Source organism: Anopheles nili, chromosome 2, assembly GCF_943737925.1.
Source record: "Anopheles nili chromosome 2, idAnoNiliSN_F5_01, whole genome shotgun sequence".
NCBI classification, from domain to species: domain Eukaryota; kingdom Metazoa; phylum Arthropoda; class Insecta; order Diptera; family Culicidae; genus Anopheles; species Anopheles nili.
The window spans coordinates 68620387-68632757 of NC_071291.1; the positions used below are offsets into that span (position 1 = coordinate 68620387).

The window sequence follows — 12371 nt, forward strand, 5'->3', positions numbered from 1 at the left end:
CAGCCTCGGAGGAGCCCAGGAACGTGCAGATGGTTAACTTTTTAACGAAACGTCCAGCAATCAACCGAACGCGCGGTACGTGACGTTAAAAGGAAAATGTAATGCACTCTTTGGGCAGTGTGCGTTCGGTTAAATAATTCGACGCGCAACGTTTAGCATAAACAAGCGTCAACACGCAAATGGGTTGAATGTCACAACAAACACGAGTTGACAGTTCATATTCAGGGCTAGAAGTGTCGCTTCTTCAGAAACAGAGGTCTTAAACATCCCAGAAATCCCATTTAGGAGTACAATCAACAAGTAAATTAGTGTGCTTTAGCACGTGCTACAGCTTGTCCGGCTTTGTTCAGCTGGTGGTTGAAAAAAGAGCAACAGTTTCATTCCGTCCCCAGATCAAAGATCAGCCCATGGGTCACCGCAATGATGCGCTGTAATGCGGTTTGTCTACAGGCTATGCGTATCGCCATTTTTATGCCCGTCGTTACGACTTCCAGCTCGAACTTTGCACGCTTTGGCAACATCTTCTTCTAGCCGGTGGAGAAGCCGTGCAAAGGAGCGGAGTTTCCACAACTAAAGGGCCATGTGTCAGCCGTCGTGGTCTTCTGAACCGCAAACATAAACCACACGCTTCTGTAATGCGCCCTATTCTGCTGTGGCTAGACGGAAGAATGCTAGCAGAAAATAAAGCATGAAACAGGCAACCCTTTGCTGGACCACATTGGGTTGAAAGACGTGGAAAATTTTAGTTTTTAAGTACCAGTGAGCCAACCGTTAATGCTTTGAAATGACACTTTTTAATTATGGCCAGCTGGTGAGCTGGGAAACTTTGTTTCAACAGATAACGAAACACTCAAGAAATCACTAGAAAGCAGACACTTTTCTGTTTTCCTCTGCTTACACACATCATCTGCTCTCGTTTATCGGCTTCTCGATGAACATGTCGGCAAGGCGTATGGATTTCGGTCATCATTTCTGAGCTCATTATCACATTGTGCCATACATACGTCGATTTTAACCGGCACCCTGTGGTTCGCTGTTGTGGAAGGTATTGGGCAAACGTTTTGCTCTCGTTTGTTCACTGTTCTGTTTTTTTCTTTCTCCCTCTCTCTCTCTCTCTCTCTCTCTCTCTCTCTCTCTTTCTAGCATAATTGCATACGAAGAATGGTTACGTACTTTCTTGCCTGCATTCGTTATGCATTTTCTGCACAACGTGACGGCATCTGACGAAAAATGAACGATGTTAGCTAATCGAGCAAAGCGGTTCAAGCAAACGGACCGCAATCGAGCGTGTTTTGCTGGGAGAAGCTTCCGGGAGATTAAAAATTCAAATTTCACCCTAGAAAGAACTCAAACGCGCGAAACGAAAGCAAAGATAAAACAAACGAGCAACCCATCAGGGAATAGATTAGTGTGTGGTTGTATAAATATTTATCGGTCCCGTTTCCTAGAAAGCGCGATATTTTATTCTACAGCTTTTTTATTGCAGACAAATAATAAAACGATAAGATCGAATGAAGCAAATAAGTCTCTTATTGGGTGACAAAGATGCCTCTCTCGATAAAAGTGACGTAAGTCTTAAGTTTTCAACAAAATAGGAGGACACATTCAACGTAACGACAACGATCCAAAGACGCCTTTTGGCTCCAACCCAGTCCAAATGTAGCTAAACAAATAAATTAGCGATATACTACGATGTTTTATTTGTGTTCGCTTCCCGATCAAACTGACCAAAGCGGCGGCATTTGACAAAAAAAAACGACACCCATTGGCAGGAGATTGCATCATCACGCTCATCAAAATGATTCAAATTCCAGATCGATCTGGGCGATATTTCTCCACGTCGCAGCGAAATAAAAGCCGCCCGGTATGGAATTAAAAATACGCATTCCGTTAGCCCCAGATTGGACCCCAGGTCCGGCGGTGGAAAATGCGAAGATAGAAAAAAAAGAGAGAAGAGGGAAAAACACAAACATTGATATACAATAATTATGGTATTTTACCGCGGTCTTCCGATCGCGACCCGCTGATTGACACGCGGTGGAAGGAAAACGACCGAAACGGTACCGCGCGCGATCGTTTGAAACAAGATCAACCGTAACCGTTGCGTTTTCCCGTCGCGGTGGATGATGTTAGGAGAGCGTTATTTCCTCTTCGGTTCAGCTCCCTCCAAGTCGGTTCAACCCGTCACGGTTACGGAACCGAACGGAGCAGACAGAATGTCTTGGGTGACAGATTTCTTTCCCGCAGCGCTATCGAAAGGGCCAAAGCCGATCGTTATTACTCAATCGAATGCAGCATGACAAAGAGCAAAGGCTCTAGAGGCGGATTTGCTGGAGGGTGCGATTAAACGGGAAGAAAAACTAACCCCTAACGTGATATGGTGGCAACGGTCGCACCGAACCGGGAGGTTAATTTCATGGAAAATGCATTCACTACTGTTTCCACGCAGTGCGATCATTCGGCCAGACCGCGGATGGGCTTTATCGAGGAAAAAACAGGGCCGGGGGTGCTTTGGCAGACGGATCCGATTGTTTTATAGCAGATTATTATTTTTGTTCTACATAATAGGCCAATATCTGGTGCAGTTGAAGCTCGCGTGGCATAAGGGATGGGGCTCATGTTCGCCCCCACACCCCACCCAGCTGAAGACGCACACACACATACACCATTGGATCCGATCGAATTGCTGTGGATTGTGCTGACGAGGCGCACACTGGTAGCATAGTCCGTGTGATCGTCTCATCTCTTCTTCTTGGCCGACTTTGAACGCATTCCAACGGCGATCGAAAGGGTGAAAAAGATGACGAACAATCTTTGGAGTTTGCCACGAGGCCCTACTCATGCCAGTGCAGTGGAAAATAATTGCCTACACCAGCATAATCAACGGGGACGAAAGAAAGAGAGAACCCGTAGCGAGGAGATCGGCGGTTTCCACCATTCATCAGTGCATTGATGTGTCTATTTTTCACCCCCTTTCTCACACAAACACACAGACGCAAGCACAATTCAGCGGTTCCAGCCAGCTTGCTTCGTTTTGTTTATGCTAGGAAATGCAGCTCAGTCGCGGCAACCGGATCTTGCCGACTCAAAACCCACCTCCCTCCCACAGGCGGCTTTTCCCTGCACCCTCATCATCCCCACCCCTTCCCAAAAAGGAGGTCCCCCTCCCCCTCACAATTCGGACCTCGAGGGAGACGAATATGTTACAGTTATGGTGTGGCCAGAGGCGGTGTTGTGTGTTTTCTTTCCGCTTCCACATAGCTAATGACTTGTGTGTGCGGGGTTGGAATTTGTCCGCAGCGGCGTTCTGAGCTGAGCGTCGTGGCTGAGCAGCAGCCAATCAGGTAATTAAGCACGCGAATGTCTAAGAAGCACAAGAAGGCGCAAGATAAATTACAACATGCCTGAGCAGAGGGCAAGCATGGAAGCCTGGGGGTGCAGAGGATCCAGAGGGTATAAAATTCGCAGGAGAACATATCGCCGGCAACTAGCATTTACAAATGTTAATCCGACGTGAGGCACGTACTATCATAAAGAGCACATGCACTTGCGGATCGCTTGGAAGCCAGGCTCTAATGGTGCGTCGTAATTTGATAACAGTTTACATCATTTGCAAGTTATTTCTGCGAACGAGGACGAGCAATTCGCAGCACGCTGCACAAATATAGCCATTGACGATGGTCGTGTGCTTGCAGCAAGCTTCCAACAATATTTCACTTGAAAAATAATGGAAGTTACACCTAAAATTGAAACAGATGCTTGCCGCGGTTGAGCGGCTTTCAAAACCAACGTTGAGTTGCGTTTTGTATCGACAGGTTTGGGAGGTACGCTCCAAAACTTTCCGGCCTACACTTGCCGGTTTCGTGCCGCAGGTTTGCTGGGGATTTTTAATGGCCGATTTGTGTTGTTTCACTCTCCAATCCCGCCTCTTCTAGCAACCGCTTCAGACAGCAGCCATTCCACCAGCCAGCCAAGAGCAACCTCGATCGAACTCCCACGAACGATCGCCATCGGAATACCACGCAAAAGGCGCCTTTGGGGTGGCTTTTTTCTTGTTGAAACCCTCTATCATCACACACACACACACACACACACACACACGGTTGCTGTAGGTGGTGGAGGCCATGATTGTAGTAGCCCCGACGGTAGTGTTGTTCCTCCCAGCCAGGTAAATAACCCAAAATCCCATTACACCCCAACAGCGCAAACGCCATGACATCAAAGTGCGTGGGTGACGCGAACAGAGACCCTCCACCACTCTCCCTGGTGTGACCTAGCCCTCGATTTCATAGCCACACACATGCGTAACCACGGCCGATGACAGATGACATACGGCAACTCCAAGCTCCAAGAATGTCAAAGCTCGCAAGCAACGCAATCCGTGCAGTAGTGGGGTGGGTGGAGTAGCGAGAAACTGGGGGTTTACGGGCAAATTGGGGCCTCCTGTCCTGTCCTTGCACCGCTGCATTGCCTTTCCGAACGAGACGGGGTAGTGGTGTTAAATATTTATCAATGAATGAAGTCATTTCTGGTTGGCGGTGAGATTGGAAGAAAAAAAAACAAGTTCCAAGCCAGATAAAGGACAATGCACGCAAATATGACGCCATTTTGACGTTTCAAGATGACGACGATAAAAGGGGTAGTTTTAGAAGGAAAGTTGATGACCTCGGAGATAATACTTTTCGATGAATATCTGTACAACAGGAAGCATATAAAATTTGATTGATTTGAAAGTGCTAAGACCGCTTGATCGATGGTTAACTCTCGCGTAAACCCACGTCAAAAAATATTTTCCACCTTAAAACTAATCACACCCAATCAGACAAATTAGAACGATAATAAACCTTTTTAGCAAAATGCCTCCTACGAGAGCTAGCGAGACAAAACGAAACAAAACAAACACCTTGACGCAACATGATTCATTATATTAATTATATAAGAGTCCATCTAAACCATGACTGGCCGAATGTGTGTTTGGCGAAGCAACTCAAGCATGCCCTAAGAGGCGCCTAGCTTTGTGGACAGTCATTGTGTGTGTATTAAAACAAAATGACTTCTCGTGTGTAGCACGAACGAGACGGTACTAAATCAAACTATACGCACGAGAACGCGGTGGCTTACATGTAACCTTCACAGGTGTGTTGCGAGCGTTAGACTGATATTAATTCCTGATGAACAGCGCATGAAAAACTAGAACTATTACCAACACTAACGGTACGCGGATAAGCAGACTGATGAAGATTTGCCGGCACATCGTATCTCTTTTTACCATCGGTCTCATTCGGGGCGGTTTGCCTTCTGCAGTTGCATGCTATGGGGTGATTATGCTGATACGCCCTTATTTTCTACCGTCACCGCATCCGTTTATTGCCGAGAAGAGGGAGAAGCAGCGCTCGATCGCACAAATGAAATGAACGTTGAAAAGAAAACCCTTCGTCACAGAAAATAACAAAAATTACCAAAATTTTAAGCACAAAGTTGCTTGTAAGAATTAAATCTTTAAAGAACAAAACACATTAAACATATAAATCACTTTCCATACGGGCATAGACTGGGGTTTGAGCGTGATATTTTCATTACAGATACAGAGGTTATATGCTAACCATACAAGGAATCTGTATTTGTTCGGGTACTCTGTTAAATCGATACCGACAAACCGAACACGGAAGACGTTGATTGGAACAAACCAGCGGGAAAAGGTATCATACTTCTTCGGTCACAATTTCTACGCAAAACCCGTGAATTTTCCAGCACTTCCGACATTGTAGAGATTGCAGCTGAGTTCGGGCTCTGTTTAAAATTAATAAAAACATCGGATAAACATCCATTCCCTAAATATTGCCGGCATGCGACTGCTAGAGACATATGCCTGCGCCACATCCAGTGGCGGCATTTCAAACGATCTTTGAACCGATTTCCATTAACACCTACTTTAACAGCGCCCATCCCGTCTCGGAACATCGATCTCGGGGGTGCTTTAATACTCTGTGGGTTGAAAACGTACAATCTGGTTCGTTTCACTGATCACTCGATTCTGTGCGTTTTCTCTCGCGAGACTGCAGCAGAGCAGGAGTCCGATCGGAACAGATAAGTCTGACAATTTTCCGGTGATATCACCGGATCGGTATTTTGGAGCGCGATTATTTATACGACATGGTGAGCAAGCGCATGAAATAAACCTTTAACCAGTCTAGGGTTAAATTTAAATCCCGTGCATTAGAGCAGCTCCAGCATTCCTCGGAGGCGCCAGCGGCGTCCCAGAGTGTCAATAGGAGGAATAAAACACACGAAACGAAATTAAAAAGGACAAACCCGACAACTACAGCTTCTTGCACGGTCGGCTAAATTTAGTGTGACGCAAGCGACGTCTCTCTGCGAATTAATGATGGCTGCCTCTCGTGCAGCAAAAATCAATGCCCACCGAGTGTCGTTGTGTGGCGAGAGAGAGAGACGATATCGAAGTGACATCATGCGCCCCTTGCTTCCACCCTGTCGGTGCGGACCATCCCCCTTTCCGCACTAACTCAGGACCGCCTCCTTCCGCCGATGTTCGATGCGAAGGAGCTGCTGTTGCACCTTTCACCGTGGCGGTGTTTCACGGAACGGAAATAGAAACGTGCTCCGAAAATGGATTTCATTTTTTTGTACCTCCGATGCTTCTTTCCGCCCCGGCAAGGAAGGGAGAGGCCGGTTTGATCCCCCGGTCCATTAGAGAGAAGCCTTCTCACTTGATTCACGCTCCTTTTTTGGGGGAGCTTTTTTTCATCCATTTTTGCTCCCCATTCAATCGAGCGGTTTTGTTTTATTTCATTTCAATGTTTGGTGGCTCGGATTCACCACCACCCGATACGGGATGCACTTTCTAGACATCGCGGTGGGCGTAAAGTAACACATTTAAATTTCGTTTCGTTTCAGCTCCGCCTCGCGCCTCTAGGACACGCCTCAACCCATCGCCATGTTCGCGGGGGTGTGCCACGCACTTGTCTTATTTATTTTTGCAATGTTGTGGCTGGCTTTTTGCTTGCTTTTTCGTGAAATCCTCTAACCCACTAAACGTGAGCGGCATGTCGATGATCGCCGGCGCAAAACGATCGAGGTCAAGTCGAGTCAAACGGGCGTTTCGCATGTGGTGATGGCCTCTTTGGCAGCAACGGTAGTTTTTGCCGCGGCTACTGCTGTTCTTCATTTCGGTAGATCGGTGGGTGGTGATAAATCAAAAGCCCTCTCTTCCTGGGTGTATGCAAAAAAATATATAAACGAGTAAACCTAGTGCCTCGTGACCTCGTTCGTCACAGTTAACCAAGGTATCAATCGCGTAAAGGAGTCGGTAATAGATATTCATACGGTTCAGCAAACGATCGATTAGATCTAATGTGCGTAAATGTGATAATTATGCGATTTACACTTCAAAACACTGGGTACTGGTGAACGAATGCATTTGAAACCAACGGCAAACTTATACGAACGCGTTGTTTCTCGTATCGTACTGACGGAAAGCTGTAAAGATGTAGGTAAAACTTGCCATGGAAATATACCTGCTATTTTTAGTTTATAAAACTGTCCCTCTATGCACGAAACATATCTCTGTTATGCGCTACCCTGCACCAACAAACGGTGCGTGTTTCCAACACTGAGCGTATCACACCTACCTCTCACAAACAGGTAAATTTGCATTTGCACCTGTTGAAAAACAGGTTCGGTCAAATTCCAGAGATCATCGAGGGATGCATAAACACGCAACGTTTTCCACGGGAGCCCAGAAACGAGCCACACAAAAAAGGTGCAAATAATATAACAATAAAACGCGTGAACGTCAAAACGCGATGAGCTGGAACTTACGTCTCACTTCTCACTTGCTTCTCACTATCGAGGGTTTATAGTGCCCCATAGTGAGATCATTTTTCAGGCTCAGTCTGATGGAAGAGAAGCATAAAGAGAGGGTGTTTCAATTCGAAACGACACTCACACGGTGATCAAATGTGCAGCTGAAGGTCACTGACATTGTTGGTGAGTGCGTTTCACCTGTAGTGCAGGAGGACCCCCTGAGGATGGCGTGTCAAAAAACAAAAGCCTGTCTACTGGAGCCTCATCAGCCATGGAGTGTCGGATCTTCGTCTCCAACACAATGCCACGCAGCATACGTTGATGGGGGTGTGCTTTTCGCTTTGGCATAACACCACCCGGGGGTGGTTTGAGAGCATAACACACAATCAAAGCTTTTCTCCGCACACCAAAGCCTCTCTCACGTAATCGATCGGAAGCGGGAAGCAACAACATGTACGAGAAGGGGTTTTCGGTTACGGATTTGATCGACCGGCAGAAAATGAGGCAGAGCCAGCGATCGGAGGCGATTGCGGAAAATGATAGCGCTGTTCACTTTCCCTTTGTTTTGATCCGAATTTTCGCCCCGTGCTTAGCGTCGGGCCGATTTTGTGGAATGATAAACTCAAAGAGACCGCATTTACCCCCGTTCTGCATTGATATCCGTGTGAAAGTGATAATGCGAGGGTATGATATGCGAACTTCAAGGAATGCTTCAGTATGAAAGGCAGCTCGGTATGGTATTGGGTGAAACATTTCCCCCCACTAAAGCATTCGATCAGGTGATGTTGGATTTTTGGAGCTCAAAATCGGCCACGTGTAAGAGTACCGAAGACGTTGTGTGCCCCTCTTTGGAAACTACATCACGTGTTTAATGATCGCCATCAGAGAGCCTCCTGCTTCTGCTTCACACGAAGCGAGCCGCCGTTGAGATGCAATGAATTGCATTAAGCAAGCTCGACTGATCATCTATGTTAGAGGCGTTCACAACCACCGTTCGTTTCCTGTGGCGCCGTCAAACACATGTTCCGTGTCTTTTCGAGTGGCGGAACCATCGAACTACCGGAGTCCGGTCAATCTGACGCCTTTTACGCAGCCTATTTTGAAGGAAGTGAACGCACAATTGTGTTTTTGTACACACGAACAAAAATGATAATTGTTTTAAGTTGTTTTAATGGTTTGTCCTTAACATTTTTGAAATTGGAAACAAATCCAACATAAATATATCATTTAATTGTGATCGTGTTGATCTTTTCCAGTGAATGGATACAAAATAAAAAAGTTTATTAACAATCAATAGCATTAGCGTACAGATTACATTTCAGTCAGCTTAAAAACTGTTTCAAAATGAACTTTGCGAAAAGTAAAGGCATTTCCTCACTCCCCGAGCTCCCTTCTAGTTATTCGGAGTTAACGAACGATAAGAAACCCACCGTCCAGAGCGAAACAAACGGCACAGAGACTCGACACGGCTCCAGCTTTTCCCCAGGAACTTCTCATCTCCCTTCAAACTGACCAACGGACCGAGCCCAATCGGCACGCTCAAAATCTTCGCCACATTCCCACAAGTGCCACGACGTTCGCCGGTTGCATTTTCCCTTCATCATCGCCGTCATCATCGTTTGCTTCGGATCTTTTTCCTTGCTTCCTGCCAGTTGGGCATCCCCGCGTGCCCACGATTCGGTTTCTTTTCAATGGCCAATAAATTAAAATTCTGCCTCTTAATTTAATTTAGTTGTGGGCTCCCCTCCCGTGTGAATGGCCGGCTACGTTGATTTGTGTGTGTGTGGGGGTAAAAAGAGAGGGAGCAAAATTCGCCGACCGAGGGCTCGACCATCGTGAGATCGCCCGCTTTCACCCCGGATGGTCCAGTTCCTCAAAGGCGTCCCCCTTGATTTCTTCCTTCGCTTCTTTGCTAATCGTTTTCGATACCAAACTCTCCTCCGCCTCCCTAAATCGACCACACGTGCACAAATGGGACGCGATCGGTGGGCAGCAATTCGCATAAATCAACAATTCGACAGTGGTGCTGCTTGGCCGCTGCTCGGAGTAGCCCAACCCAGCGAGCTGAAAATTGCATACACAGCCCTCCCCGTGTGCCGGAAACGTGAAAGTGCACACGAAAGCCCACACGCGGGCTGCTAACCCTCGCCGGTAGTCATTAAAACTGGTTGCAAACTGCGAGCTTGAGGTGGAAAAGATTGAAAACTGCAAACACCGGTGCTCGGCACGAGCTAGGGGTTGGGTGGATGATAAGCCAAACACCCTCCTAGCATGAAAAAAGTCCACAACACCTTCGTCAGTGTATGCGAACACACCCCAACCGTCTTACTCAACTGGAATTCATACGCGAGCGAGATGTGTCACGCGGAACAGCTGAATCGTTGATTTGTAGACGGCACTCTGAAGGAGGCCGGTAGGTTGATGAGCTAAAGCAAGTTCCCATGGTGCCGGCGAGATGAAACGGCGAGGGGAGGACCGGGTGGAAAAGAAAATACATACATAATCTGTCAATGGAAATCGGCGAAAGGCCAAGCGAAAGGTGACAACAGCACACGCGTGAAAAGGAAACTTTTTCGAGAGGGAAAGTGGTTCCGTCGATGGTCGGCGAAAAGCAGATTTCTGCTTCTTTTTGCCCATTCAATTTTCCTACCCATCCAGCTGTTGCAAATGTTTCTCATCAACGATTTGATTTATGCCGGGGGTGATATTCTTCGTAGCTAATTTCAAAGTTATTCTGCACGCACGCTCGAAACCCATTGTAACCCATTTTAAACCATTTAAAACGCTATCGACTTTTCACTGAAAGGCAGGAAAACCAATAAAAAATAGGATTGCCCATATTAGCCGGTGTTTGCTCAAGATATTTGTACTAAACAAGTCTCCCTATGGAGACTCTACGGGCACACATCAAACCAGCAGTAATGTCGCGAACAAAAAAAAAGCGAAACCTGCGGCGTATAAACTCTGTAAACAAACTACGCCCTGTTCGAATACCTCGAAGGCGCGCGTATCTACGAAACGTAAACCAAATGTACAATACATTTTTCGAGGTATGCGAGAACGAGCGTATGGTTTGATCGTGAAATTTGATAAGCATTTCTTCATCGCGTTTTTTATTGCATCGGTTTGATAGTTTGCGATATCGGTTACTTCATCGGCACGAAACAAAAATACCTTCACAACGCAAGGTAATGCTCGCCGGGGAAAAAACATTTCACGGCACACTTGATGCAGAAAGATATATCGATTTATATCGTGGCTCTCGACGCTTGGTAGACTCAACGCTAGGCACAAAAGAAGGCAGCTGATACGAGAGATGTCAACGAACAACAACAAAAACAGTATGTCAGTTTTCTCGATGCGAAGTTTGACAGATCGCTCAACAAACGACCCTGCGAGGCAAGTTGGAAACGGGTACTTCCCATCCCGAGGTGATAAAGCGAGCAAGAATGATAACAACCCCGAGTGAAGATATCACGTACGGGTCTTATCAGTGTATTGTCATTTATGTTTGGCTTAATTTTGCAACATATGATAAGATTATTTCGCTTTCGGACATATGTTTCACTCACCGAACAGGGAGCCTTGCATTTTCAGTAAATTGCAGCTCCTCAGATAAGGAAAGCCCTTTTTATTTCAAGCTGCACCGGGCGTAGGAATTTCGCATAATGAGTCATCAAACTCATGGCGAAATTGAAACGAAAAATAAAGATGACACTAACAGAAAAATAAAAGTGAATTTGTTTGAAAGGTGCCTTGCATGCGTGTGCTTCCATGATTTAGAATAATTAGCTCAATTATTCACGACCAACTCCACCCGGAAGAACACGGGGTTAACCGTAGGTGAATGTTTTATACCAAACCCTGTAACGTCTGTTTGTTATGCTAATGGTCAGTGTATATTAGAGGGCGAAAAGTGTTCTCTAATTCACACATCCACAGCTGCCCTTTGTGTGGTTCCGACAGCGCCTTGACTTTTTGGCGAGTTCATCTGTGGCGGAAATGACGCCAGAGCTAGGAGTAGGAAGTAACATCAGAATTTTCCATGAAAAATTCGCACTCTATAAAACCGATACATTGCAATCATCGGTTGATCTGGTTTTTCGCACCCAAGAACAATCAATCGTTGGCGAATTCACATCTCGGAGCGCCATCAGCTAAAAGAAAAAAAAGCGTAACAACGTACGCGCCCGCGCACACACAGAAACGCACATCACGAACCAAGCATTAGACCCAGCATTGTGATGCTCCACATTTCGCCCCAAACTGTTGCGCAAACTCGCCTCCAAGAGCTGCTTCCCATAGCGATGGCTAACTGACAAGTGGAACGCATTCGTAGCTAAATCACCTGGAGACGTCATCTGACAATGCAACGCAGGAGGCGTTCTTTTCGATTATTTCGCACATTCCGTGACCGTGGCCTTGTCTGAATGTCCTTTATTTGACACGTCGTCACCCTTGAGAGTGTTTTTACTTACAAATCTGGATTCCTGGGTCTCCATGTCGTAGGCTGACCGTGTTGATGATTGATGCTGTTGGTTCTCCAT

General features: G+C 46.3%; 1 protein-coding gene across 1 annotated transcript in view; it reads right to left on the bottom strand.

The window, feature by feature from the left end:
- LOC128720383 (patronin) overlaps nucleotides 1-12371 on the bottom strand; it is a 45625-nt gene extending 33254 nt beyond the window's left edge. Inside the window, exon 1 of the mRNA XM_053814052.1 lies at nucleotides 12303-12371. Within this exon, the coding sequence (XP_053670027.1) occupies nucleotides 12303-12371 (69 nt within the window). The remainder of the gene's footprint in view (nucleotides 1-12302) is intronic.